This window comes from Polypterus senegalus, chromosome 8 (assembly GCF_016835505.1).
Source record: "Polypterus senegalus isolate Bchr_013 chromosome 8, ASM1683550v1, whole genome shotgun sequence".
In the NCBI taxonomy this organism is placed as follows: domain Eukaryota; kingdom Metazoa; phylum Chordata; class Cladistia; order Polypteriformes; family Polypteridae; genus Polypterus; species Polypterus senegalus.
This window is the reverse complement of record NC_053161.1, coordinates 165,430,941-165,456,119: the sequence shown is the minus strand read 5'-3', so window position 1 is coordinate 165,456,119 and position 25,179 is coordinate 165,430,941. Positions and strand designations below refer to the sequence as shown.

Genomic DNA, 25,179 nt, shown 5'->3' with positions numbered 1-25,179 from the left:
AGATGCGTGGATTTTGGGACGTCGCAAAAAAACATTCAGTGATGACAATCTTCACACATGCATGAGGATGGCACTGACACCATTCCAGCCCAGATTTAAAGTCATTTCTCTCACCGAAGAAGAGAAAGTAGGCAGTGGGATACGAGGGAAGAAAGAGGGGAAGATATGTTCAGTTATTTAAAGATGATCAAATTTACTTTGAAACTGGTTATGCCTGTTCAGTTGTGTACATATTAAAAACTCTTAAATATTTAATTTTTATATGGTTGAAACGTTAAAACTTGTTATTATTATTTTTTATTATTTATAATTCTCAGTTGAATGTCAAAGTTACCTTGCTTTTACTTTTTTTACTGTTATTTTTTATTATTATTATTTTATTGTATGTAGCCCTGCACTGAAAATAAATATTGTTGAAATGGCATTGAAATTTTTTTCGTTTGATTTGACTTCACACATTGCAGAAGTTGATACAATGGCAATGCTGCTTCAAAATATACAAATTAATTGTAATGTAAAAATTATAATACAACTTAAACATGATGATGCTGTGGACCCATGAGGAAATTTTCTCTATCCGGACCTCCTTAAATCATAATTGACTACCCCTGAATGATAATATTCTGATAAACCGCCTTAGTCAGTGGGGAAGGCTGTCAGGTGTTTTCTTAGATTGGCTTGAATCATATATAACTGGAAGGAAATTTGTTGTTAGTTAAATAAATTGTGCATCAAAAATACATAATATTCAATATGGTGTACCATAAGGGTCAATTTTGGGACCATTACTATTTCCACTCTACATGCATCTGTTAAGCAGCATAATTTCACAGTATAATATAAATTACCTTAGCAATGCTGATGGCACACAGCTCTACTTGTCCATTGACCCAGATGACCCAGAGGCTCTAAACCCTTTAATCCACGGCCTTACTAGAATAACAGAATGGATGAATGGGACTTTCATAAAAACTAAACAAGGAAGAAACACAATTCTCAGTTATTGACAGCAATAAGCAAAATGAGAATCTAAGAAACAGAATTGATCATCCGGCTCTGTGTGAATCAAACCAGAGATTAAGAATTTAGGTGTTATTATTGAATCTGACCTTAATTTAAGATTGGATATTAATAATATTACCAAGACTGCATTTTTCCAGCTAAGGAACATTGCAAGGTTCAGATCTATTACAACATCTAAAGATGTCGAAAAATTAATACATACAGTTGTGCTTGAAAGTTTGTGAACCCTTTAGAATCTTCTATATTTGTGCATAAATATGACCTAAAACATCATCAGATTTTCACTCAAGTCCTAAAAGTAGATAAAGAGAAACCAGTTAAACAAATGAGACAAAAATATTATACTTGGTCATTTATTTATTGAGGAAAATGATCGAATATTACATATTTGTGAGTGGCAAAAGTGTGTGAACCTCTAGGATTAGCAGTTAGTTTGAAGGTGAAATTCGAGTCCGGTGTTTTCAATCAATGGGATGACAATCAGGTGTGAGTGGGCACCCTGTGTTATTTAAAGAACAGGATCTATCAAAGTCTGCTTTTCACAACACATGTTTGTGGAAGTGTATAATGGCACGAACAAAGGAGATTTCTGAGGACCTCAAAAAAAGAGTTGTTGATGCTCATCAGGCTGGAAAAGGTTACAAAACCATCTCTAAAAAGAGTTTGGACTCCACCAATCCACGGTCAGACAGATTGTGTACAAATGGAGGAAATTCAAGACTATTGTTACCCTCCCCAGGAGTGGTTGACCAACAAAGATCACTCCAAGAGCAAGGCGTGTAATAGTCGGCGAGGTCACAAAGGACCCCAAGGTAACTTCTAAGCAACTGAAGGCCTCTCTCACATTGGCTAATGTTCATGTTCATGAGTCCACCATCAGGAGAACACTGAACAACAATGGTGTGCATGGCAGGGTTGCAAGGAGAAAGCCACTGCTCTCCAAAAAACATTGCTGCTCATCTGCAGTTTGCTAAAGATCATGTGGACAAACCAGAAGGCTATTGGAAGAATGTTTTGTGGACAGATGAGACCAAAATAGAACGTTTTGGTTTAAATGAAAAGCGTTATGTTTGGAGAAAGGAAAACACTGCATTCCAGCATAAGAACCTTATCCCATCTGTGAAACATGGTGGTGGTAGTATCATGGTTTGGGCCTGTTTTGCTGCATCTGGGCCAGGACGGCTTGCCTTCATTGATGGAACAATGAATTCTGAATTATATCTAATGGAAAATGTCAGGACATCTGTCCATGAACTGAATCTCAAGAGAAGGTGGGTCATGCAGTAAGACAACGACCCTAAGCACACAAGTCGTTCTACCAAAGAATGGTTAAAAAAAGAATAAAGTTAATGTTTTGGAATGGCCAAGTCAAAGTCCTGACCTTAATCCAATCGAAATGCTGTGGAAGGACCTGAAGTGAGCAGTTAATGTGTGGAAACCCACCAACATCCCAGAGTTGAAGCTGTTCTGTACGGAGGAATGGGCTAAAATTCCTCCAAGCCAGTGTGCAGGATGATCAGAAGTTACCGGAAACGTTTAGTTGCAGTTATTGCTGCAAAGGGGGGTCACACCAGATACTGAAAGCAAAGGTTCACATACTTTTGCCACTCACAAATACATGATATTCGATCATTTTCCTTAATAAATAAATGACCAAGTATAATATTGTTGTCTCATTTGTTTAACTGGCTTCTCTTTATCTACTTTTAGAACTTGAGTGAAAATCTGATGATGTTTTACGGCATATTTATACAGAAATATAGAAAATTCTAAAAGGTTCACAAACTTTCAAGCACAACTATAGATTTGTATTTAGCCTACTAGATTACTGCAATGCTCTCCTATCAGGACTACCCAAGACGGACGTAAATCGGCTACAGAGTGTCCAGAATGCAGCAGCAAGGATTTTAACTAAAAGGAAAAAATATGAGCATATACCCCAATACTAATATCTTTACATCAGCTGTCAGTGTCCTTCTGAATTGATTTTAAAATACCTTTTATATATATACGGCTTTAAACACTCTTGCCTCTACCTACTGTAATTCTCATAATGCCCGTTTCCAATTCCCAATCTTAGATCTGCATATTCTGGTCTGCTTATTATTCCAAGATCAAAGCGTAAAAGAACTGGGGCCTCATGTATAAATGGTGCGTACGCGCAGAAATGTTGCATACAAATGTTTTCACGTTCAGATCACGATGTATAAAACCTAAACTTGATGTCAAGCCACGCACATTTCCACGGTAGCTCATACCCTGGCGTACACAAGTTCTGCTCTCGGTTTTGCAGACTGGTGGCATCCAGAGTCAAAGCAGTGCTGCTGTTCCTGTGTGGTTCCCCATTCTTTTTTAGATCCACATGCCTGACGCGACTTTATAAATACACTGAAATTAACTGCATATTGTTTAATAGTTTAATGCATCTGATTGTAATTAACTTGTAACAATAAGAGTGGTCAAACTATTCTAAATACCATAACTGCTTTAGTGTTGTTACTCTCACTGCACCTTCTTCTTTCAGCTGCTCCCTTTAAGGGTTGCCACAGCGGATCATTTTTTTCCATATTACTCTCACTGCACCACTTGGAGTATTTATATCACTGTATCTGAGTGTGAATCACAGCAGCAGCTGATCGGAAAGAGAATTATCGGTATACACCATCAAACAGACGCTGCCCCAGCCACGGCAAAACGCTTCAGAGACTTTCCTGTACGGACCTTGTGGTTCAGAAACAGTCAATCAGTCCATCAAGTGCTCCTTGTAGAACTCTTTGTACTTAAAAATACAATCACCCCACTGTAAACTTGCACTACAGTTATATCGCACAACCTGCGCCACTTTATAAGGTGCGTATTTATTTTAAGATGAAATGTAGCAAAATATGTTGATTATATTATACAGATAAAACTTTAACTTCATTTAAATAATCTGTATTGTTAATAATTAAACATGTGAGGACACGGTGCCGCAGCGCTAGCAAGTTCACTGTTTGTTCCTGCCTCACGTTGTATTCTTGCTGGGCTGGCGCGAAACTGGAAGGATAGACAGATAGAATAATTAAACACGTACTATGAAGATATTTCAATGTTCCTTAAAAGTTTTGAAGAATCGGCGTTCTAAGCTTACAGATGGCTTAACGTCCATTACAGAGCTGATTGTGTAGCGATTGGGTATTTGGAGACAGAAAAGTAAGGACAGGATTTGGAGTTTAGTACATTTGAAAGAGACAGCACGGCTACAATAATTTCATCGAAGTTCGCGCACAATCACTGCGCCACAGTGTTCCCATGTTTAATAACATACTTTCATTCCTATCATCATGCAAATGATATCACGTATACATCTTAGTATTTTAATTATTAAGAGAGCTGTAATATTATGAATGTAATGGATTCTGTGTCTTGTTGGAAAAAGAGAAAGCCTGGAAGCACGTAGTGATTCAACCACATAGAAGATCAAATACAAAATAAATTATGGACTATGGACTATTTTATTTGCTTTTGTATCATTTCCTTAACTTTAATAACATTAAACTTTTTCTGCTAAATGGGTTTCCTAGGTAAAATGTAGATATATCCAAAAATGTAGACATATACTATATATGTTTATTTTTATATTTATTAATTAGTGTTGTTCAATTGTCAATCTCAATATATAAAAGTATAAATATTTTAAATTAAAAACCTTTTTTTGATAAGAGTGAAGGTTTCTGTTGAATTTTAGTGGTTAACAATACCTGTTTGATTTTGAATTTAGTATACTTACATTTGTTAGAAATGATCATAGCATAAATTTGTGATAAAAACCCAAGTAAATGTGGTATATTTTGGTTTTTGTTGATTAATCTGTGGAAAGCACCTTTAATCACATGTGAATGTATTATAGTGTAATACAAATAAAGTTGTTATTATTATGTAGACTATGTCACCCACTACGAAGAGGTCAGATGATTTATTAATCTCCCCAATTCTTCTCTACCCTTTATCGTTAGACCACCGCCTTTGGCACTGGTCTGGGTGCTTTGCTGTACCCAGTTATTGAAGGAGTTCAACATCTGGTGCTGCACCTCTGCTGGACTAGGAGGTGAGGTTGGCGTCAATGGAGCAGGAGGCCCTTCACATAAAATGGGTGATTTCCCGGCTGAGATAGTACATCTTAGGAAGGAGTTTCCCTTACTAAATGACCACACACTTCTGCAGTGTTTGTGTTTCCAACAGAATTCCCAACCCTTGGATCACCAGGTGGTTTCTAGGTCTTTAGCACTTTCAATTGATCAGGTTGCATGGAAAGAGGGTCCCTTCTTGCCACGGCTGATGTCTCAAGGGTAGGTTTGCCTTCCCCTGTGGACTAGGATAGGGGGGCTGTGTTCACAACACAATAATACAGTAAAACTGACTACTTTTCAAATGTATTTCTCACGTGAATAGTTCTAAAAAAGGAAAACATTTTGTTGATAAAACAATAACTTCTGTTTTAAACATTGATGAGAGTCCTGAAGCCTACCACTGCCAGTGTGAATGCTTAGTGTAAGCTTTAGTAGAGCTGAGAGAAATCATTGTGGTGGAGTTCACATGAGGTTTGAAAGGGCAATATGAACAGTCACGTTACTTTGCCACTTGTTTAGTGGGGCAGGATAAGGACTAAAATGAATCAAAATTAATGCTGTTTATTTATCTGGCCCAAAAAAGCATATTGTTTCCAAATAACATTTCTTAAAAAAGAGTGGCACCATTAACAATACGTGCATTATTTCAAAATTAGATGGCAAATTGTTCAGCATATCCCAGTTTTCCTTTATAATTCAGTAAAAAGTAAGCTAAATTATTCTTATAAAATGTATGCACCATCTGTATTTTACACAGGGGATAAGAGAAATCTCAATGAACAATTTAGTGAAAGGTCACATTCTAAATGTTTAATGCGGCACACTGACCTTGTGCTGAATGTCCCCACCTTGTCTTTATGTTTTCGTATTTTCTGGTGTTCTTACTGTTCTCAGTGGTCCAAACATGTCTTTCACGTTACCAATACACTGAGATTTATCGATGCCCTTTAGAATGCTGTGATGAGATGGTATTGTAATCTTCATCACCGAGGCTCATTAAATGGAAAGCAGAATCTTCCTGGCACCTCTGCTACAGATTTTGAATGGCGAGCACATGATGATTTATTGACCATGGCCATTGAAACTGACTTTAGTTTACAACACTCGTACCCTGATCCTATTCACTCGCCCTTTGTTGAAAATCGTCACATTCTTGTATCACTTCAATTTCTTTTTGACATTCCAAACTGTGCATTGAAGGGAACCGCAGTCATTCTGTCCTCTCTCCTCCTTTCTTAAACGTGTCTTTGCTTGCCAGTCATCTCTGTTTGATTGTTTCAATGGTTTTGGCAGGGAGGGTGGCATTGTGGGTATTTTTTTTTTTAATATTGTGCCATACAAACAAAAATCAAATGATGATAACACTTTTTTTATTTTGCAGACTAAATAAAGAATCGTATATGTACACAGCAACACAGAAAAAACGCGTCAATGACCCAATTTGGGTTGCGACCCATAGTTTAACAAGAACTGCTGTAAAGAGTTTAAACATGGCAGAGAGTCAGGTTATGAGGGGATGTGTTTTGGGTTCTTTGCATTGATCTGATTTGAATAGTCAGAGAGTTGTTCCTGTAGTCAACCGCTTTGGTGTAATCTGTAGATGCTGCAGTAACCGTAACTCATTTATACACTCAGTCATATCCCGCTGCAGTGCTGTACTTTAACACAGAAGTTTGGTATGGCGTCCGGACCAGTGCTCTTTCAGTCATTGGCTGATCTAAGCATGGATTCTCAGGCCAGTGCATTTTGTTTTGTGTGTTTCAAGATCTCTCCACTAGAAACAGTTTTCTAGGCTTTGGAGATTATGACAGTGGCAAAAGTATTTGCCACATTTCAAAAAGCAATATGAAGTTAACTGTGGCACTGAAGACTTCTCTCCTATGACAGAAACATTGCCACATTCCTAACAGCAACATGACTTCTCTAAAATGTCAATTCTTTTGTGGCTCTGAAGACTACTCCGGTTAGAAAATCATTTGCCACATTCCGAAGCGATAGCAGGCTTCTCTCCTGTGTGACTTCTTTGGTGGTTCAGAAGATGATCCCTGTCATGGAATTTGTTGCCACACAGTTTTTTGTGGGTAAGAAGACGACTCCTGTCACAGAATTGTTTACCACACTTTTTACAGCAATACGACTTCTCTCTGGTGTGAATTCTTTGGTGGCTAAGAAGTCTACTCCTTTCAAAAAACCGCTTGCCACACTCAGAACAGCAATAGGGCTTCTCTCCTGTGTGGATTATTTTGTGTCTTGTAAGGGCACTGTTTTGTGAAAACTGCTTGCCACATTCTAAACAGGAATATGGTTTCTCTCCGGTGTGAATTCGTTGGTGGGTTACAAGATGACTTATCCAAGTGAATGTTTTGCCACACACTGTACAGCAATATGGTCTCTCTCCGGTGTGAATTCTTTGGTGGCGTACAAGATGACTCATATAAGTGAATTGTTTGCCACATACTGAACAGCAATACGGCTTCTCTCCTGTTTGATTTCTTTTATGGTTCAGAAGATGATCCTTGTCACGGAATTTGTTGCCACACAGTTTTTTGTGGGTAAGAAGACGACTCCTGTCACAGAATTGTTTACCACACTCTTTACAGCAATATGGCTTCTCTCCTGTGTGAATTATTTGGTGGCTATGAAATCTACTCCTATCTATAAACTGCTTGCCACACTCAGAACAGCAATACGGCTTCTCTCCTGTGTGGATTATTTTGTGTCTTGTAAGGGCACTGTTTTGTGAAAACTGCTTGCCACATTCCAAACAGCAATATGGTTTCTCTCCGGTGTGAATTCTTTGGTGGGTTACAAGATGACTCCTGCAAGTGAATTGTTTGCCACACACTGTACAGCAATATGGCTTCTCTCCTGTGTGAATTCTTTTGTGGGTCTGAAGGCGGCTTGATACTGAAAACTTTTTGCCACATACGGAACAGCAAAACGGCTTCTCTCCAGTGTGGATTCTGTTGTGGATCTGAAGAAGGGATCTTTTTGAAAACTTTTTGCCACATTCGAAACAGCAATATGGCTTCTCTCCCGTGTGAATTATTTTGTGGCTCAGAAATAGACTATTGCTATAGAATCGTTTGCCACAGTCTGGACAGCAATATGGCTTCTCTCCAGTGTGGATTCTTTTGTGTGTCTGTAGATCATACCTGCGCCCGAAATGTTTGCCACAATCAGAACAACAGTGAGGTTTGTCTCCTGTATGAAATTGAAAAGGAAAAAAAAAATAAAAGGTTATTTTTTTTCATCTTATCTTGAATTTACGAACAAACTTGTAGAATCATATGCAATTAAATATAAATTGCATTTGGAAAGACACCAGAGTCACTTCATTTTCCCATCTGTATTAAAACTCAACACATGAACAATGACTGGAGCCAAGAGGTTGAAGTAAGTCAACTAAATGGGTCACATCTGAGAAAAACTACTGACAAGAATAACATCCATATTTTGTTATTTACAGTACAGAACTGCCTCACCATTTTGTCATCACAGTCTTAAAATATTTATTAAAAATATTCTAACTTTATGGAATTAATTGAGGTAAAAATGAATTATCAGTTAACACGTTATTGAAGAGTTTCTTTGGGACAATAGGACGATATGCAGTCAAGGGAACGCTGGCACACTTATGTTGCTACCGCTCCTCCCGGTTAACAACACTTTTTGTTAAAATTTGCATTGAACCTTGCATTCTTTGCACTTTCACATTCTCTTGCTGTATGTATACTTCATGGGTGCAACAGATTATTTTGGATTTATTTATATAGTCTTTGCAACCTCAAGGACAACTGATTTGAATCATTTTCAATTTCACTGGGCAAAAAATCTCATTTACTGCCTACTCCTGCCTGATGCACAACTTGTGAACTTTCTCTTTGCATTATGGAGATCTAGGAACTGAGAATGTTCCGTTTCCTTAATTAAAACGGATTTACCAGATTACCGTCAATGTCTACTATCTGTGCCTAAACTGGAGGAACGAGCCGATATTCACAACCACCGGATTTGCGGTGCCAAGGCGATCACACATAATACCTACTGTTATATGTATATAGTTACATGTTGGAACCTCTCAATTGTGGCAATTATCATCATGCACATCTTATAATATCCCCCACTGTTTTAAATGGATGAATCCATCAGTGTCTTTGTTTCTACAGTCTATGCTCCCGTGCATTTGTGGCACCCCACCGCCTCACCTTCTCTGCTGCGCTGCACTGCACTGCTGTCAGATATGTATTGGATTTCTACTATTCAGACATACTTCCATGATAAACTCCAGAATATTAAACAGTTTGTACAGAGCAAAAGGTCTGACTGGAATGTCCAAAAAAACACTGGTATTATGTGGCACCCAAAATATTAACATTGCATGTCAGGTCGCTGCCACTGCCAGGCTGAGAGTGATTAGTTCACCAGCAGCATTTGTCCAGGAATACGTCATCTTCCTCTTGGTTTTGGAAACAAGAGTGTCAGTGCGCCAATTTTGCAATATGCTAAACTAAACTCTGGGTACAGATCTGTGCACAACAAACTCTCTATCAGCTAATGTTTTCATTGTTTGACACAATATCTCTTAATTGTAAAGCATTAGTGCAAAAAACTATGTTTTTGGACTTCTCTAGTGCCTTTAACACCATCCAACCTCTGCTCCTTAGAGACAAGCTGACTGAGATGGGAGTAGACTCACACCTGGTGGCATGGATCGTGGACTATCTTACAGACAGACCTCAATATGTGCGTCTTGGGAACTGCAGGTCTGACATTGTGTTCAGCAATACAGGGGCACCGCAGGGGACTGTACTTTCTCGGTCCTGTTCAATCTATATACATCAGACTTCCAATATGACTCGGAGTCCTGCCACATGCAAAAGTTCGCTGATGACACTGCTATTGTGGGCTGCATCAGGAGTGGGCAGGAGGAGGAGTACAGAAAGTTAATCAAAGACTTTGTTAAATGGTGCGACTCAAACCACTTACACCTTAACACCAGCAAGACCAAGGAGCTGGTGGTGGATTTTAGGAGGCCCAGGCCCCTCATGGACCCTGTGATCATCAGAGGTTACTGTGTGCAGAGGGTGCAGACCTTTAAATACCTGGGAGTGCAGCTGGATGACAAATTGGACTGGACTGCCAATACTGATATTCTATGTAAGAAAGGTTAGAGCAGACTATACTTTCTGAGAAGGTTGGCATCCTTCAACATCTGCAGTAAGATGCTGCAGATGTTCTACCAGACGGTTGTGGCGAGTGCCCTCTTCTATGCGGTGGTGTGCTGGGGTGGCAGCATAAAGATGAAAGACGCCTCACGCCTGGACAAACTTGTTAATAAGGCAGGCTCTATTGTAGGAGTAAAGTTGGACAGTTTAACATCTGTGGCAGAGCGACGGGCACTAAGCAAACTCCTGTCAATCATGAAGAATCCACTGCATCCACTTAACAATGTCATCTCCAGACAGAGGAGTAGCTTCAGTGACAGACTTTTGTCACTGTCCTGCTCCACTGACAGACTGAGGAGATCGTTCCTCCCCCACACTATGCGACTCTTCAATTCCATCCAGGGGAGTAAATGCTAACATTAATTTTATTTTAATTTTTTTCATTTTTTTTTTTTTTCATTTTTATTACTATTTAATTTAATATTGTTTCTTTGTATCAGTATACTGCTGCTGGATTATGTGAATTTCCCCTTGGGATTAATAAAGTATCTATCTATCTATTATGCTGTATTAAGGATTTGTTCTGTTCTGTGTATTGTGTTGTATTGACCCCCTTCTTTTGACACCCACTTCACGCACAACCTACCTGGAAAGGGGTCTCTCTTTGAACTGCCTTTCTCAAGGTTTCTCCCATTTTTCCCTACAAGGTTTTTTTGGGAGTTTTTCCTTGTCTTCTCAGAGAGTCAAGGCTGGGGGGCTGTCAAGAGGCAGGGCCTGTTAAAGCCCATTGCGGCACTTCCTGTGTGATTTTGGGCTATACAAAAATAAACTGTATTGTATTGTAACTGTATTAGTGCTATCAGAATTCATTACAGACTCCAACCTTGATATGCTATGCTTAACAGAAACTTGGCACAAACCAAACAAATTTATGTCTCTCACGGAGTCAACACCATCCGCATATATTTACATCACAGAGGCTCGCAGGTGCAGACAATGGGGAGAGGTCAAGGTAATTATTAAATCAGAGTTAAACCTCAAAAAAAAAATCTCAGCTAATGGTCCATTGTCTTTTGAGCGTCTGGCTCATAAATTAACAACTAAATTTGGCCCAGTTTTGTGTGTTGTTTTCTATTGTCCCCCAAAATGCAACAGGTCTTATCTGATCGACCGGAACTACTAACCCACTTAAGATCCCTGTCTCAGATGGTTATTCTTCTTGGTAAAGTTTACATCTGTATTGACACTCTAACACGTAAACCGAGAAATTAATTCATGTGCTTGGATTGTTCTGACCTAGTGCAACATATTGATATTCCTACTCACTCTGGTGGTCACATATTAGACCTGATCAGCAAGTCTGCCTCATCTGTCTGCAACCCTTATAGCAGTGATTTGGGTCTTTCTGACATGAAGCAGTACTTTTCACTGTCTCATGACCTCTCCCTCCTCTCACCTGTAAACATCAAATTTCTCTCTGAAACCTTAAAGATATCAGTCCTTCCGTCCTTGCTGGATGCATTTCTAATCTTCTTCTGTCTTCCAGTGTGCCATCCACACTAGATAGTCTTGTTGACTACTAAAACTCAGCCATTCATTCAACATTAGATAAAATGGCTCTAAGCCACTGCTGTGGGCAGAGATAAGTCCTACAAAATGTCACCAGTATTCGCAGCCCCATCTAAGAGCTGCAGCTCCAACTTCACACCAGAGAAGCAACAACAACAGACAATAACAATGTATTAGGGGGTTTACACCAGCAATCTGAAGGTTGCCAGTTCAAATACTGAAAACTCAAACCACAGGTATCTAACCTAAGTGATCACCCAGCTGAGGCCTTTAGAACACCCACACACCCACCAAAAGACTCTCCAGTGAGACAACACAAGACTAAAAGTGAGTTTACATCTCATTGAGAAGTTTGTTTCTGAACCAAAGCTGTGGGCAGTCCCACTCAATGTTGCCAGCATTCTCAACCCCATCTAAGAGCTGGAGCTCCAACTTCACACCAGAGAAGCATCTACAACAATGGATTTCGTGTACAGGCCACAAATCACACAAGGGATGTCTCAATGGGTTTAACCAGGTCCTGTTTGTTGACAACCCTGACTTTAAACTCACAACGGTTCATGTACCAGTAATCATAGTATGCAGATGGAGTGGTGGCTCCGAGTTTAGGGATATTTCCTGGCAATCGGAAGGTTGCCAGTTCAAATCTTGAAAACTCATGAAGTGATTCCGTACGTGATAACCTGCAATTGCTATGTCCTGGGTATGACGTTAATCTGCATCCTCAAAATTTACAAGGAAAACTTGCTCCCAACCCCTCTCTCTTTCTAGTATACACAGACAGATCCTACTCCTGCAAAAACCCAACTCTCATCCTCCACCTTGTGAGCCCACAGAATGTCTCCACTTCTCTTTCTAAGACTATCACTGATTGGTGAACATGGACCACCTGACCACCATGTGCTCACTAGTGATTCTCACAGACAGGCCAAGTGGGCTCTGACTGTCATGAGGCCCCTCATGGACTGTTCTGTGTTTGGCATCCCCTCTTAGACAAGCTAATTACAGGTGCCCTAGTCAGCAGTAGAGCTGTACGATAAACTGCTTTCACAATGAAAATCAACATTTGACATAACTTAAATTTTCAAATTTCAAGAGCTGTGATTTTAATCACCCTGTAACATTTTGTGTTTTTTTTTCTCCTCTTTCCTGTTTTTCAAAATCCACCTATTGGAGAGCAAATGCCTTATGTTTGGTATCATATCTCAATATAGTGGAGCAGAAGAGCAGGACTTTTCAGAAGTAATCAGGGACTGTTTTTTAAAAAAGTATGTTAAAGCACCAACACAGGGTTGAAGATGATCTAGATTTAGCATTTTGTAAAAATCAGGATATAAATAATGGTGTAGAAGTGACTGGACTGCTAGGGTCAAGTGACCATGATATAATACAATTCTCAGTGCTTTAGGAGAGTGAGAAAGCAAAGACTAAAACTGTTAGGTTTAACGTTAGTAGGGCAAACTTTGAGCAAATGTGACGAAATCTAAGGAGGACAGACTGGGATAAGCTGTTAAGTGTGGAGACAGTCGAAGAGCAGTGGAACAGGATTAAAAAGGTTTTACATGTAATCCAGGACAGGTACATACCTACATTTGGAATTAATAGGAAATAAAAAAAAAAAAAAAAGAAGCTGCAAAGGAAAAATATAAACAAATAAGGCGTATAAGACTAATAACTCCAAACTGAATCATAGGGCATATGAGAACATGAGAGCAACCATTATCAGGATATCAGGGAGGCTAAAAGACTAGAGAAGAATATAGCAGATAAGGTGAAAGATGACCATAAGGAATTCTTTCAGTATTTTAGTGGTAAAAGAACAGTCAAGGAGGAGGTCAAGTGCATCAGGAATTGTAAAGGGGAATTAAAAAATACAGACAGTGAAATAGCAGATGCTCTAAACTTGCATTTTTCTGAGGTCTTCTTAAGTAAGGAAGTGGACAACCTTCCAGAGGTAAACGCGACTACTAACGAGGTACTGAGGGACATAGAAATTTTAGAGAGAGAAGTGCTGTTCAGATTAAATAGGCCGAAATCAAACAAAATCACCAGGACCAGATATTTACCCTCAAGTTCTCAAGGAGGCTAGGGAGTACAGATATAAATCCTTGACATATACTGTACATTTTTAGAAAGTCACTGTGAACCGAGGAAATTCTGAAAGACTGGAAAATGAAAAATATCATCCCATTATATAGAAAGGGTGACAGGGCAGAGGCAAACTACAGGCCAGTAAGCTTAATGTGCATCACAGGAAAATTAAGGAATTAAGGATAAGACTGAGTAGCATATAGCAAGAGCAGGAGGTTTAATGAACAGTCAGCATGGGTTCAGAAGAGGGAGGTCATGTTTTACAAGCATGCTGGAAATCTATGAGATAGCAACAAAAGATCATGATCAAAGTGGAGCTTATGCTATTTATGTTGACTTTCAGAAAGCATTTGATAAGGTGCCACATGAGAGGTTGGGCAACAAATTAAAAGAAGTGGGAGATCGGGATGATGTTTTTAGTTGGGTGCAGAACTGGCTCAAACACAGGAAGAAGAGGGTGATAGTGTGAGGAACTTCATCAGAATTGGCTAATGTAAAGAGTGGTGATCAGCAGGGGTCAGTGCTAGGGCCACTGCTATTTTTAATATTAAATATATATATATGATTTAGATAGGAAGGCGGCACGGTGGTTGCGCTGCTGCCTCGCAGTTAGGAGACCCAAGTTCGCTTCCCGGGTACTCCCTACATGGAGTTTGCATGTTCTCCCCATGGGTATCCTCCGGGTACTCCGGTTTCCTCCCACAATCCAAAGACATGCAGGTTAGGTGCATTGGCGATCCTAAATTGTGCTTAGTGTGTGTGTGCATGCCCTGCGGTGGGCTGGCACCCTGCCCAGGGTTTGTTTCCTACCTTGAGCCCTGTGATGGCTGGGATTGGCTCCAGCAGACCCCTCTGACCCTGTAGTTATCCCTACAGATTTTATTTTTTCTCCAGCCGTCTGGAGTTTTTTTTGTTTTTTCTGTCCCCCCTGGCCATTGAACCTTACTCTTATTCGATGTTAATGTTGATTTATTTTGTTTTATAATTATGTCTTTCATTTTTCTATTCTTTAATATGTAAAGCACTTTGAGCTACTGTTTGTATGAAAATGTGCTATATAAATAAATGTTGTTGTTGTTGTAGTTAGGATATAGCGGGTTAGATGATGGATAGGTGGATTTAGATAGGAATAGGAGGAACAAGCTGGTTAGGTTTGTAAATGATACCAAGATAGGTATACTGACAGATAATCCAGAATCTACTGACTCATCACAAAGGGACTTGGACAGCATATTGGCTTGGTCTGGTTTGTGGGAAATGAAATTTAAAGTTAGTAAAGAATTAAATGTGGGAAGTTAAAATGTTAGGTGCACAATGTGAATGCACAATGGGAGGTCAGATAATCTAAAGTACACTTTATGAGAAAGACTTAGGAGTCATAGTGGACTTGACACTATCAACATCCAGACAGTGTTCAGAAGCCATTAAGAAGGCTAACAGAATGTCAGGTTATATAGCGCCTTGATGTGCAGAGTACAAGTCACAGGAGGTTCTGCTCAAGCTTTCTAACACACTGGTGAGGCCTCATCTGGAATTTTGTGTGCAGTCTGGATCTCCAGGTTACAAAAAGGACATAGCAGAACTAGAAAAGGTCCACAGAAGAGCAACTAGGCCGATTCCAGGGCTACAGGGGATGAATTATGAGGAAAGATTAAAAGAGCTGAGCCTTTACAGTTTAAACAAAAGGAGAATAAGGTGACATGATTTAAGTGTTTAAAATTATGAAGGGAATTAGTCCAGTGGATCAAGAATGTTATTTTAAAATAAGTTAATCAAGAGCACGGGGACACAGTTGGAAACTTAACGGTAAATTTCACCCAGAAGTTATGTAGTTTTTCTTTACACAGGGAACCACAGACACTTGGAATAAGCAATCAAGTAGTGTAGCTGACAGTAGGACTTTAAGGACTTTCACGACTAGACATGAATTTTTTTTTTTTTTTTTAAACTATAGAAGAAATAAATGAATAGGACTGTCAAGGTTTAATCCAGTATGAAGCTTGTATTTCCACTCCTCCTAAAGCTCATGAGGGCAGCGTGACAGATGCCAACTGGCCCAGTGGGTTTGTTATCACTCCTCCAAAATTAACACTAGAATCATCAGATCCTACGAGAAAACTCGTAAATCCAGCCCACCTTAAATCCGTTCGCATCTTTTGTCCTGTAAATGTGCGGATTAAAGAGCTCATGGCTGACATCATCTGACTAACAATTGGGTGTTATCAGTTTAAGATGATTGTGTTTGTCTATTAGTGGGACTGCACGGTTATGAGAAATTAATGCAGAAATTCAAAGATTTACAAAGAACACACAAAGTTTTCATTACAATCCTACTTTTGTGTAACACTTTTTACTATGGACAGGCTTGGAGTGTTTGAACAAATTTACAGCTGCAATGCGAGAGCAGCAAGTTGCTAAACCTTACAACATTAACAGAGATGAACTCTCAAAGCGCATGAAACACACAATATAACACACCCCTTTAACTCCATTTCTATGTTCCTCATAAAAAGTACAAGACCTCGCTTTCAGACCCATCATCCTCCAACCCTAAACTAACACGTACTTTTATTTTTCACTTACTTTTTTTAGCCTGAGTTGTAGGTGGCGGCTCATCTTCCTCAATTGTCACGGATGAAGGGTCTTCAGTCCTCTTTTTTGTGTCAGGCTGTGATGATTCAGACTTCACCAGGATTGAAGGCTCTGATGATGCACAGGGTCTGCTGTGAGGTGAGACTAACCCGGTCACTGCTCCATCTTCACCCCCACACTGATGGTCCTCTTCCTTGACATTCTGCACACTTTTACAAATGTCTGTCTCAATGCTGACAGACATCTCTTCAGCCTCTTCTTTAATGCTCACTAACCCTGTCTCACAGTCCTCCTCCTCCTTAATGTGGAGACTCTCCTGTTGAGGGCAGATGGACTCCCACTCACACTCCTCCTTCTTAATACTTACAGCCATTGTTTCTCTGGTATTTATGTCAGCCTCACACGTCTCCTTTTTTATATCCATCTAGATATAAACTGAACAGCAGATTTTTCTATCTCCCTGCGAAAAAAAGGAAAAAGATTTAATTCTATCAGAAGTTTTCTTCTTCCTCCTCCTCATCTGTTCCCACTTTTATGTGATGCTGATGTGTTTGATCAGCCTACTGCAAACAGCTCAGTACTGCACCCCCTTCCCTAGTCAAACCCTTATCCTTCACATTTTCATTTACTTTACTCATCCACCTCCACTTTGGCCTCCCTCGCGTTGTCTTCATCCCCAACCAAATCCCCCCCAATTCATCGTCGCTCCTCATCATATGTCCATACCACTTCAGCCTCATTTCCTGTACTTTAGTAGATTTCTCTCCCATTTTATTGGCACACCCGATTGTCTCATTTCTTATTCTGCCCTTTTTTGTAACTCCACGTATCCATCTCAACATTCTCAATTCTGCCACAACTAACTTTTTCTTCTTTGGAGCTCCCTTTACTGCCCACCATGTCTCAGCTCCATATCTCACTGCTGGTCTTACCACTGCCTTAAGTTTACCCTTCACCTTCTTCTTCAATCACACAACACTCCTGATACCTTCTTCCATGTGTTCATCCACACTGCACTCTATGAGTTATCTCTGCATTTAATTCTAAATCTTGGGCTACCACTGATCCTAGATATTGAAACATATCCCCTCTTTTCCACAGCTCTCCCTGCAGGCTAACATCTGAATCCAGATCATCATTAAAGCTCAAATACTCTGTATCTGTCCTATTTATTCATGATGCACCAACATTGATGGACTGAAAGCCAGAAGTTTACGTGACCATCATCATCAGGTCCTTCCATGAAAACCCTAAATACAAAAAGGATTGTTTGACTAATGTTAGGTAGATTGCCCAGAGGGGACTGGGCGGTCTCTTGGTCTGGAACCCCTACAGATTTTATTTTTTTCTCCAGCCTTTGGAGTTTTTTTGTTTTTCTGTCCACCCTGGCCATCGGACCTTACTCTTATTCTATGTTAATTAATGTTGACTTATGTTTATTTTTTATTGTGTCTTCTATTTCTCTATTCATTTTGTAAAGCACTTTGAGCTACATTTTTTTGAATGAATATGTGATATATAAATAAATGTTGATTGATTGATTGATTGATTTATCTTTACCTGTCCATCTTCCAAAGCCCTTCTTCTAACTTCCTCTTTTCTAGTTTTAAACAACACATAGTCATCAGCCAAATAAAAAAATAACCCTGGGGGTATTGATCTTTTATCCTGTGATTCGACACATCCATCAAATCAAAGAGTTAAGGACTTCAAGAAGATCCCTGGTGCAGACCTCCCCTAAGTGGGGTCTTGCCTGTCATCCCAACACAATTCTCTGACCCAAACAGTACGTGTGTATTTAATTCAAACTGTGAATACTGCTGACCTTAATGACGGAATCAATCCTGGTCAGCAGTATTCACTACTTGGATGAAACGCAGATGTACTGTTTGGGTCCCAAAATTGTGTTTTTAGTTATATTGAGAAATGTTTATACAAGGAGGGCCTCAGGATTGTGTTAAGAAACAGATGCATGGCAAGATGGGGAGAATAAAAGAGGCTCGTAAATCTGGTAGAACACGCAGCCTGCAACAGAAGAATTGAACCTAGTTTTGTAAAATTTGACTTGCTTGTATGGAATGTTATTTGATTTTAATAAATTCAATGTAAAAAAAAAAAAAAATTAAAAGATGACGAAGGTGAAATAGTGGATTTGCTAGCTTAAGCTGATAAGGCTTACCTTCTCCTTACTTGGTGCAGGTTGGACAAAAACCTTTGCATGGTGACAGATGAAGAAAAAACAATATTACAATGGAGCCATTCACCCAGTTAGTTGCCTCCTGAGCCAATCACACTGTTTGATTGTAGTAACTGATTTTATCAAACCCTTTGTTCCCACTACAAATTTCAAAGGGGTTTGTTCTGTTTAACTGTAACAGAGTTACAGTGGGCATAGAAGAGAATCACACCCTTCAAAATATCCACATGTTGTTGCTTTGCAGCTTGAAATGAAGATACAACTAAGAATATTTCTCCAGCTGTATTTTCTCAAAAAAAAAAAACTTACAACAGCTAAGTGAACAATATAATGGCAACAGTTTGGAAAAAATTAAAAACCAGAATAACTGAGATGGTTAAATGATCAGCCCCTCCTATAAATCCTTAACACTAGAATTACCAGAGCCTACGAAAAAACTCGTAAATCTGTTCCACCTTAAATCGCTTAAAGAGCAAAGGGTCTGAATACTTAGGACCATGTGATATTTCAGTTTTTCGTTTTTAATAAATCTGCAACAATTTCAAAAATTCTTTTTTTGTCTGTCAATAAGGGGTGCTGTGTGTACATTAATGAGGGAAAAAATTAATTTAAATGATTTTAGCAAATGGCTGCAATATAACAAAGAGTGAAAAATTGAAGGGGGTCTGAATACTTTCCGTACCCACTGTGTGTAAGTGCATAAATGGTACACAGAAAAACAAAATTAAAAATCTCATAAATCCTAACAGTTAACAGATGTAATGCCACCAAAAAGAGCAAAGCAGGTGGGTGTGGTGGTTTGGAAATTTTAACATTAAAGTGGTCTGGAAATTTTGAAATCGATGCCGGATTAGTGAAGGAACCAGAAAATAGGGAGGGGGACCTACCTGCATGTATGTATTTATTTTTCTGTTCTCTGTTGGTCAATCCACTCACAGAAACACTTATTGCGTTTCAAAATTTTTAAAATTTATCCACTTCTTTCTATCCAAAACTGTAATATTCGTCTCTCTTTTTGATTTGGGCAACCACAGTCCAGCATGGAGTTATTATGGGGTATTGCAATCCTAACACAAATAGATGATGGCCACATTTAATATACTAATAAACAAAAAGCAAGCAAAAGCACAACACTTTTAAGCAATGAGAGCACGAGACGTCACGATAGGACAAGCTGATCCTCGACCCCAGCGCGCTCCTCACAATTTCTGGACCGACGACCCGTTTTAAAGGGCTTCACTGGCGGGCACTTGGCCATGTTGGCAGATGTAAATACACAAGAACAGGTTTTCAATTTGGATTATAAATTCTGACTACAAATTGTCAAGAGTTGTACCTTTTCAGATAGAGAAATTATGAATGGAGGGGGACAACTGTAGTAGTGTGGCACATGAAGGCCAGCGTATGGGGTGACATTCAGAGTCCTTACATACTGCAGCCTTGTCAACAGTGAGAACCATCATAAGACATTCCACAGAAATTAGGAATAAAATTTGAATTGATCAGTACAACACAATCAAAGTAGGAAAATGCAGAAAAACCAAATGATGGTAGGCATCAAGAATTCTGCCTCACAGAGTTAAATAGCGCCTTGAGACTCACCAGGAAAAGCGGGGAGAAGATGACATGAGATTTAAATATCAAACATCAAAGGAGTTGTACATAACACAGAGGACATTTTGAAAAGTTAAGGGTTTGTGCTTCTTTAATTCAATATGTTACTTGCATTTCTGCTCACCTCCTACCTCATGAAGGTTTGCTGCTGCTGTAATGGCCCTGACATATCCCATGAATAACCAGAAATGCATTTTAATCAATTGACAACAGACAGCATTTAACGGAGCAGATCAACACAAATATTAGGGGACTGGGGGTTCTGCCTCACTCTAACTTCATGATATTGAAACCGACTGCATGTCTTATATATAAACGTCTACGTGAGGAAGCGTGTGTGTCCATCTGTCCGGCCCTGAAGTGAGTGGTGGAGTCGGGATGGCACAGTGGTCGTGCTGCTTCTGCTTTACAATAAAGATACTGTGGGTTCGCTTCCTGGGTCCTCTCTGTCTGGAGAGCGCTTTGAGTAGTGAGAAAAGCGCTATATAAAATGTAAAGAATAATTATTAAGGGCTTCACCTCCAAAGATACACAAGCGAAGCCAGCACGCCAGCAAAAGGGAAACCTCCGAAGACAGAGGCACTCGCATAGCGGCTAATACAGAAGCAAGCCGAGTACACATCAGCAAAACGGTATCCCTTTTACTTCTTCTCCTGCCGCTAATACACAAGTGAGGCGAGCATGCCGGCAAAAGGAAACCTCAGACGACAGACAGTCGCTTAGCCACAAATACACGAACGATGAGAGCACGTCAGCAATGCGAATCCTCCTAGGAGAGAGACGCCCAGAGCAGTTCCTTTCAATTACCTGACATCTCTACATTTCAATTTTTTTTTTCCTGATGATTCCAATAGTTTCTAGGACCCCGGACATTTTACAGCATGGGCTTACACAGCTGTTTTTTTTAAATATTTTCCTTCCTAAATCAAAGTAAAATATACAGCCTCAAAGAAGGTGTAGTAAATTACCCAACAAACCAAAGCTGTTTTGTATTTTAATGCAATTGTCTCCGGCCCTCTTAATCCAATTTATTTTCAACATGAACTGCTTGTGTCCACAGCCATAACAGCAATTTCCCCCTGACAGTTTGAAGACTAATGAAGGGTCGCGTATAACAGAGACAACAGCAGAGGGTTTATAAATAAAACTGTCTGTGAAAAAGGTGCTTAATAATGGAGGACAGCACTTATAAGATGGGAATGTTTGCAGACATTACTTTAATAAGCCCTAAAACAGAACTTCAGTTCTGTTGGGTACACTTTCTGGAAGTAAACATTGCCTTAAAAACACATAAAATCACAAACATTTGGGACAAAGTCCTTTTAAATGCCAACACCTTGGCGTGGACACCTTGTGTGCCTCAGTCATCTTCAGAGCTCTGACTACTGGAGATTTGTGCTTCTGATAAACTAATTTGCTGTGGGCAACCTTAAGGGTGGGAGGGGGCAGAAAAATAAAACTCCGTACCGACCCTCATGAATATTCTAATTAAATCAAAGAGGTCTTTCCCCAGAAAAGGAATGGCAGGCCTGGTGGAGACCCACAAAGCCCTGGTTGGTCTTAGCATGACAGCAGCCATCATATGAGACTTGACGTTCACCTCACAACCAAAGTGCAGTACAAGTAGAAGACACGGATATGGGAACCTACTATGGGCCATCACAGGCTACACTCACAATATAGTCCACAGATACAAGTCAAGTTAGACTTGCCAGAACATTAAACCCGCACATCTTTATTATTATTATTATTAATTATTCTTTATATTTATATAGAGCCTTTAGAAAGAGGAAGGGCAAACACACACACACACACACACTGGGTACACATGAACACTGCAAACCATAAACAGCCCGAGGTACAAATTGAAACACTGACCAAACATGTCTGTTAAATTCACTAATATTCAATACGGAGATTACTGGATTGTACTTTATAAAGAAATATGATTGACACATTTATTTAATGTAAAACATACATTGCTCCATCTCAGCTATGTAAAATGTATTATCTACATTGGATTCAACAAATTTCAGCATGCAAGTCCGTTTAAATAAATATATGCAGACAAACTGATGATGGCCACCAAACTCTGCCAGTTATTAAACACTTTATTTCTATAGGAGAGTCAACGGAGGATTAACAACAGAAGCATGGCAGCACTACAATTATTCGCTGCCTTTTAAACACTGAATTGGTCACCAACTCTTCTATCGTCTTTAAACAGGGAACCGCGAATCGAAAGTTGTGTGTGGAGTGGCCGCCGATTGATTCGAGGGGAGTCGCGACTGAAAGAATACACAGAAAGGAATGAATAGGAGGAGGATGCGACGGTGTGAAGCAGAAATGGGATTTGACAACGTCAATCAAACCACAGGAACAAACAACAACGAACAGCAAAGACACGCGGGGCACACAGGGTTTCGATTCCGGGGATGTGTTGACGGACACGAACGCGCGTCACGCCACTGATTGCATTAAATCTCAGCTAAGCGAATGAAAACTCACATACCTATAAAGGGTCGTCCACAAACCCCGTGCAAGTACCCTCTGTCTTTCAGTGATAGGATGTTTTTATAAAGTCGTTCACAATCCTAATGCTCTTGCTAACATCTCGAATTATCTTATGTATTGCCGCATATCAGTACAAGACTGTGTCGCTAGCCGATACGCGTGCTTACCCAATTCGCGCTTGTATATGCTATTGAAAGCTTAACAAGCCGTAAAGTGTTCACACATGCGTGTTAAACAGATTGTGCAGCGCCGTAAAGTGTGCGATGACGTAATATTTCTATACGCACGCACACACGGGAAGTGACAACCATAGACATAGAATTACTAAACGCCGCATGACCAGCAAGCATCAGACGTCAACGTCGTCGCCATATTGCGAGTGGCACTGCTGTGGAGGGAAGTAATGGATAAAGATGCCTCACGTATGTGCTGCTTGGGATTGTACAAACCGCTGTACGCTCCAAACCAGATCCCCGGGGATTACATTTCATAGGTAAGGCTGAACAATCGTTTTGGTTATATTTGGCCATTAGAAAATTCCATTTTATAAACTTAACTTTAGCTACACCAGGCTAAGCTAGCAAAACTATGCATTTATGTGCTCAAGTGTGCCTCCAAACATCGTTTTGGCTAAACGTATTTAGTCACTAACTATGTAGATTGTTGTTAGTTGTTAACATTTCTCAAACTTTGAAGGTTTCCCAAAGAAATCCACCTCAGGAAGCAGTTAGAGGTAACCCTTAGATGGGATTTTGAGAATGTGAATGGGATTTTTATGATGTGTGCCGTGCTAGTTTGGTAACAGGTGCTGTACCGGCATCATATGATCAAAGCTACCACTTGATCACATTAAAAAACAAAAGAGGTTTGATGATTCCTTCTGAGGGTACAGTCAAGGTGGTCAAAGCATGTTATCCGACAGTTGACATTAGGGCAAGCTGTCAGTGTATCTTTGATCAATCAGTTTGTTCAGTCTGAGATTGGTTCAGATGATTTGTTTTTTCTCAAGGAGCACACTGAGGAAACACAGTTTGAAATTGACAACCATCATTTTATGCTCATGTCTTTAGTTGTGTCTGTTTTCCACAAACTAAGGCTGCACCATATTGCCAGACTGAATACTCTTAAATTACAGCATCTGAGTGAGCGACAGGAGTGTAAGTCTGTAGGAGATCAGTGAGGTAGGGGGAGCAAGACTGTGGAGAGCTTTAAATGTTAAGAGCGGTATTTTGTATTGTATTCAGTAGTGAACAGGGAGCCAGTGAAGTTGAGAGAGAATAGGTGTAATATGTTCAGTGGATTTAGAACAGCAGGTTATTATCCTGGCACCAGAATTTTGAATAAATTGTAAGCGATGGATATGTTTTTGTGAGATGCCAGATAGAAGAGCATTACAGTACTCAACTATACGTGAGGTGACTCGGGCATTAACCAATACTTCAGTACTGTGTTGCGTAAGAACAGGAGTACAGGACGAAGTCTAGAAATGTTTTGGAGATGGAAGGAGGCAGTCTGAGAAATGTTACTTAAATTTGAGGAATTATTTAATAATAATAATTGTTATTATTATTTAATAATTGCCATTATTAGCGTTTAAATGGATATAAATAATTGCATTTAAACAATTCACCAAAATCTTTTGTATGTAAATGATACTGTTTTAAACGTTATTGTTTTTTCATCAGAAAATCCGGTTTCCATGTCTACCTGTATTAGTTTAAATGGCACTTTTGCCACTCGCAATATGACGGACGCACTGACGTATCGTGTCGACTATGGGCAACACAGTGAATGCGGCGTCTACCTATATATGTCTATGGTGACAACATATACCGAATGTGCTTAATGAAAAGAAGATCCACTTTACGGCATCTGAATCCGATCTGAACTGTGCCTGCCGACTTACAACTGACAGTACTGTATATTAATTTTAGTTTCACATTATTTGACAATAATAGAAATATTCACCCTGCAAAATAAACGAACCAACCTTCATGGCGTAACGTCTATGGTTTTTGCCTCAGGCGCTGACGTCCAAGCTGCGATCTCCGTAAGGGAAAGCAAAGGTGCGTTCACCTGGCGAGCCCCAATTAGGTCGAACACATGCCGTGTACTCTCTTTATTATTTGTCAGGTACTGTGTGTGTGTGTGTGTGTATTATATATATATATATATATATATATATATATATATATATATATAGTGAACGCTGGCCCGGACACAGACAGACAAACGGACATCATAGTTTCACCACACACCGTTTATTTACAATATTTACAGTTTTCAATTACGTGCACTCACA

The 25,179-nt window shown here is 39.6% G+C and overlaps 1 protein-coding gene across 3 annotated transcripts; it reads right to left on the bottom strand.

The window, feature by feature from the left end:
- Positions 1-6,445: 6,445 nt before the first annotated feature.
- Positions 6,446-23,091, bottom strand: LOC120533274 (zinc finger protein OZF-like). Of its 3 annotated transcripts, XM_039760086.1 has the most exons (4): positions 22,876-23,072; positions 19,637-19,816; positions 16,544-17,012; positions 6,446-8,336 (listed from the first exon to the last, which is right to left on the bottom strand). In XM_039760086.1, the coding sequence occupies exons 3-4, from the start codon at positions 16,974-16,976 to the stop codon at positions 7,105-7,107; spliced, it is 1,665 nt and encodes a 554-aa protein (XP_039616020.1). In that variant the 5' UTR covers positions 16,977-17,012; positions 19,637-19,816; positions 22,876-23,072; the 3' UTR covers positions 6,446-7,104. The 3 variants fall into 3 exon arrangements, with proteins under 3 accessions (XP_039616020.1, XP_039616021.1, XP_039616018.1); XM_039760087.1 differs by lacking the exon at positions 19,637-19,816 and having other exon boundaries at positions 23,045-23,091; XM_039760084.1 differs by lacking the exon at positions 19,637-19,816.
- Between the last annotated feature and the right edge of the window lie 2,088 nt (positions 23,092-25,179).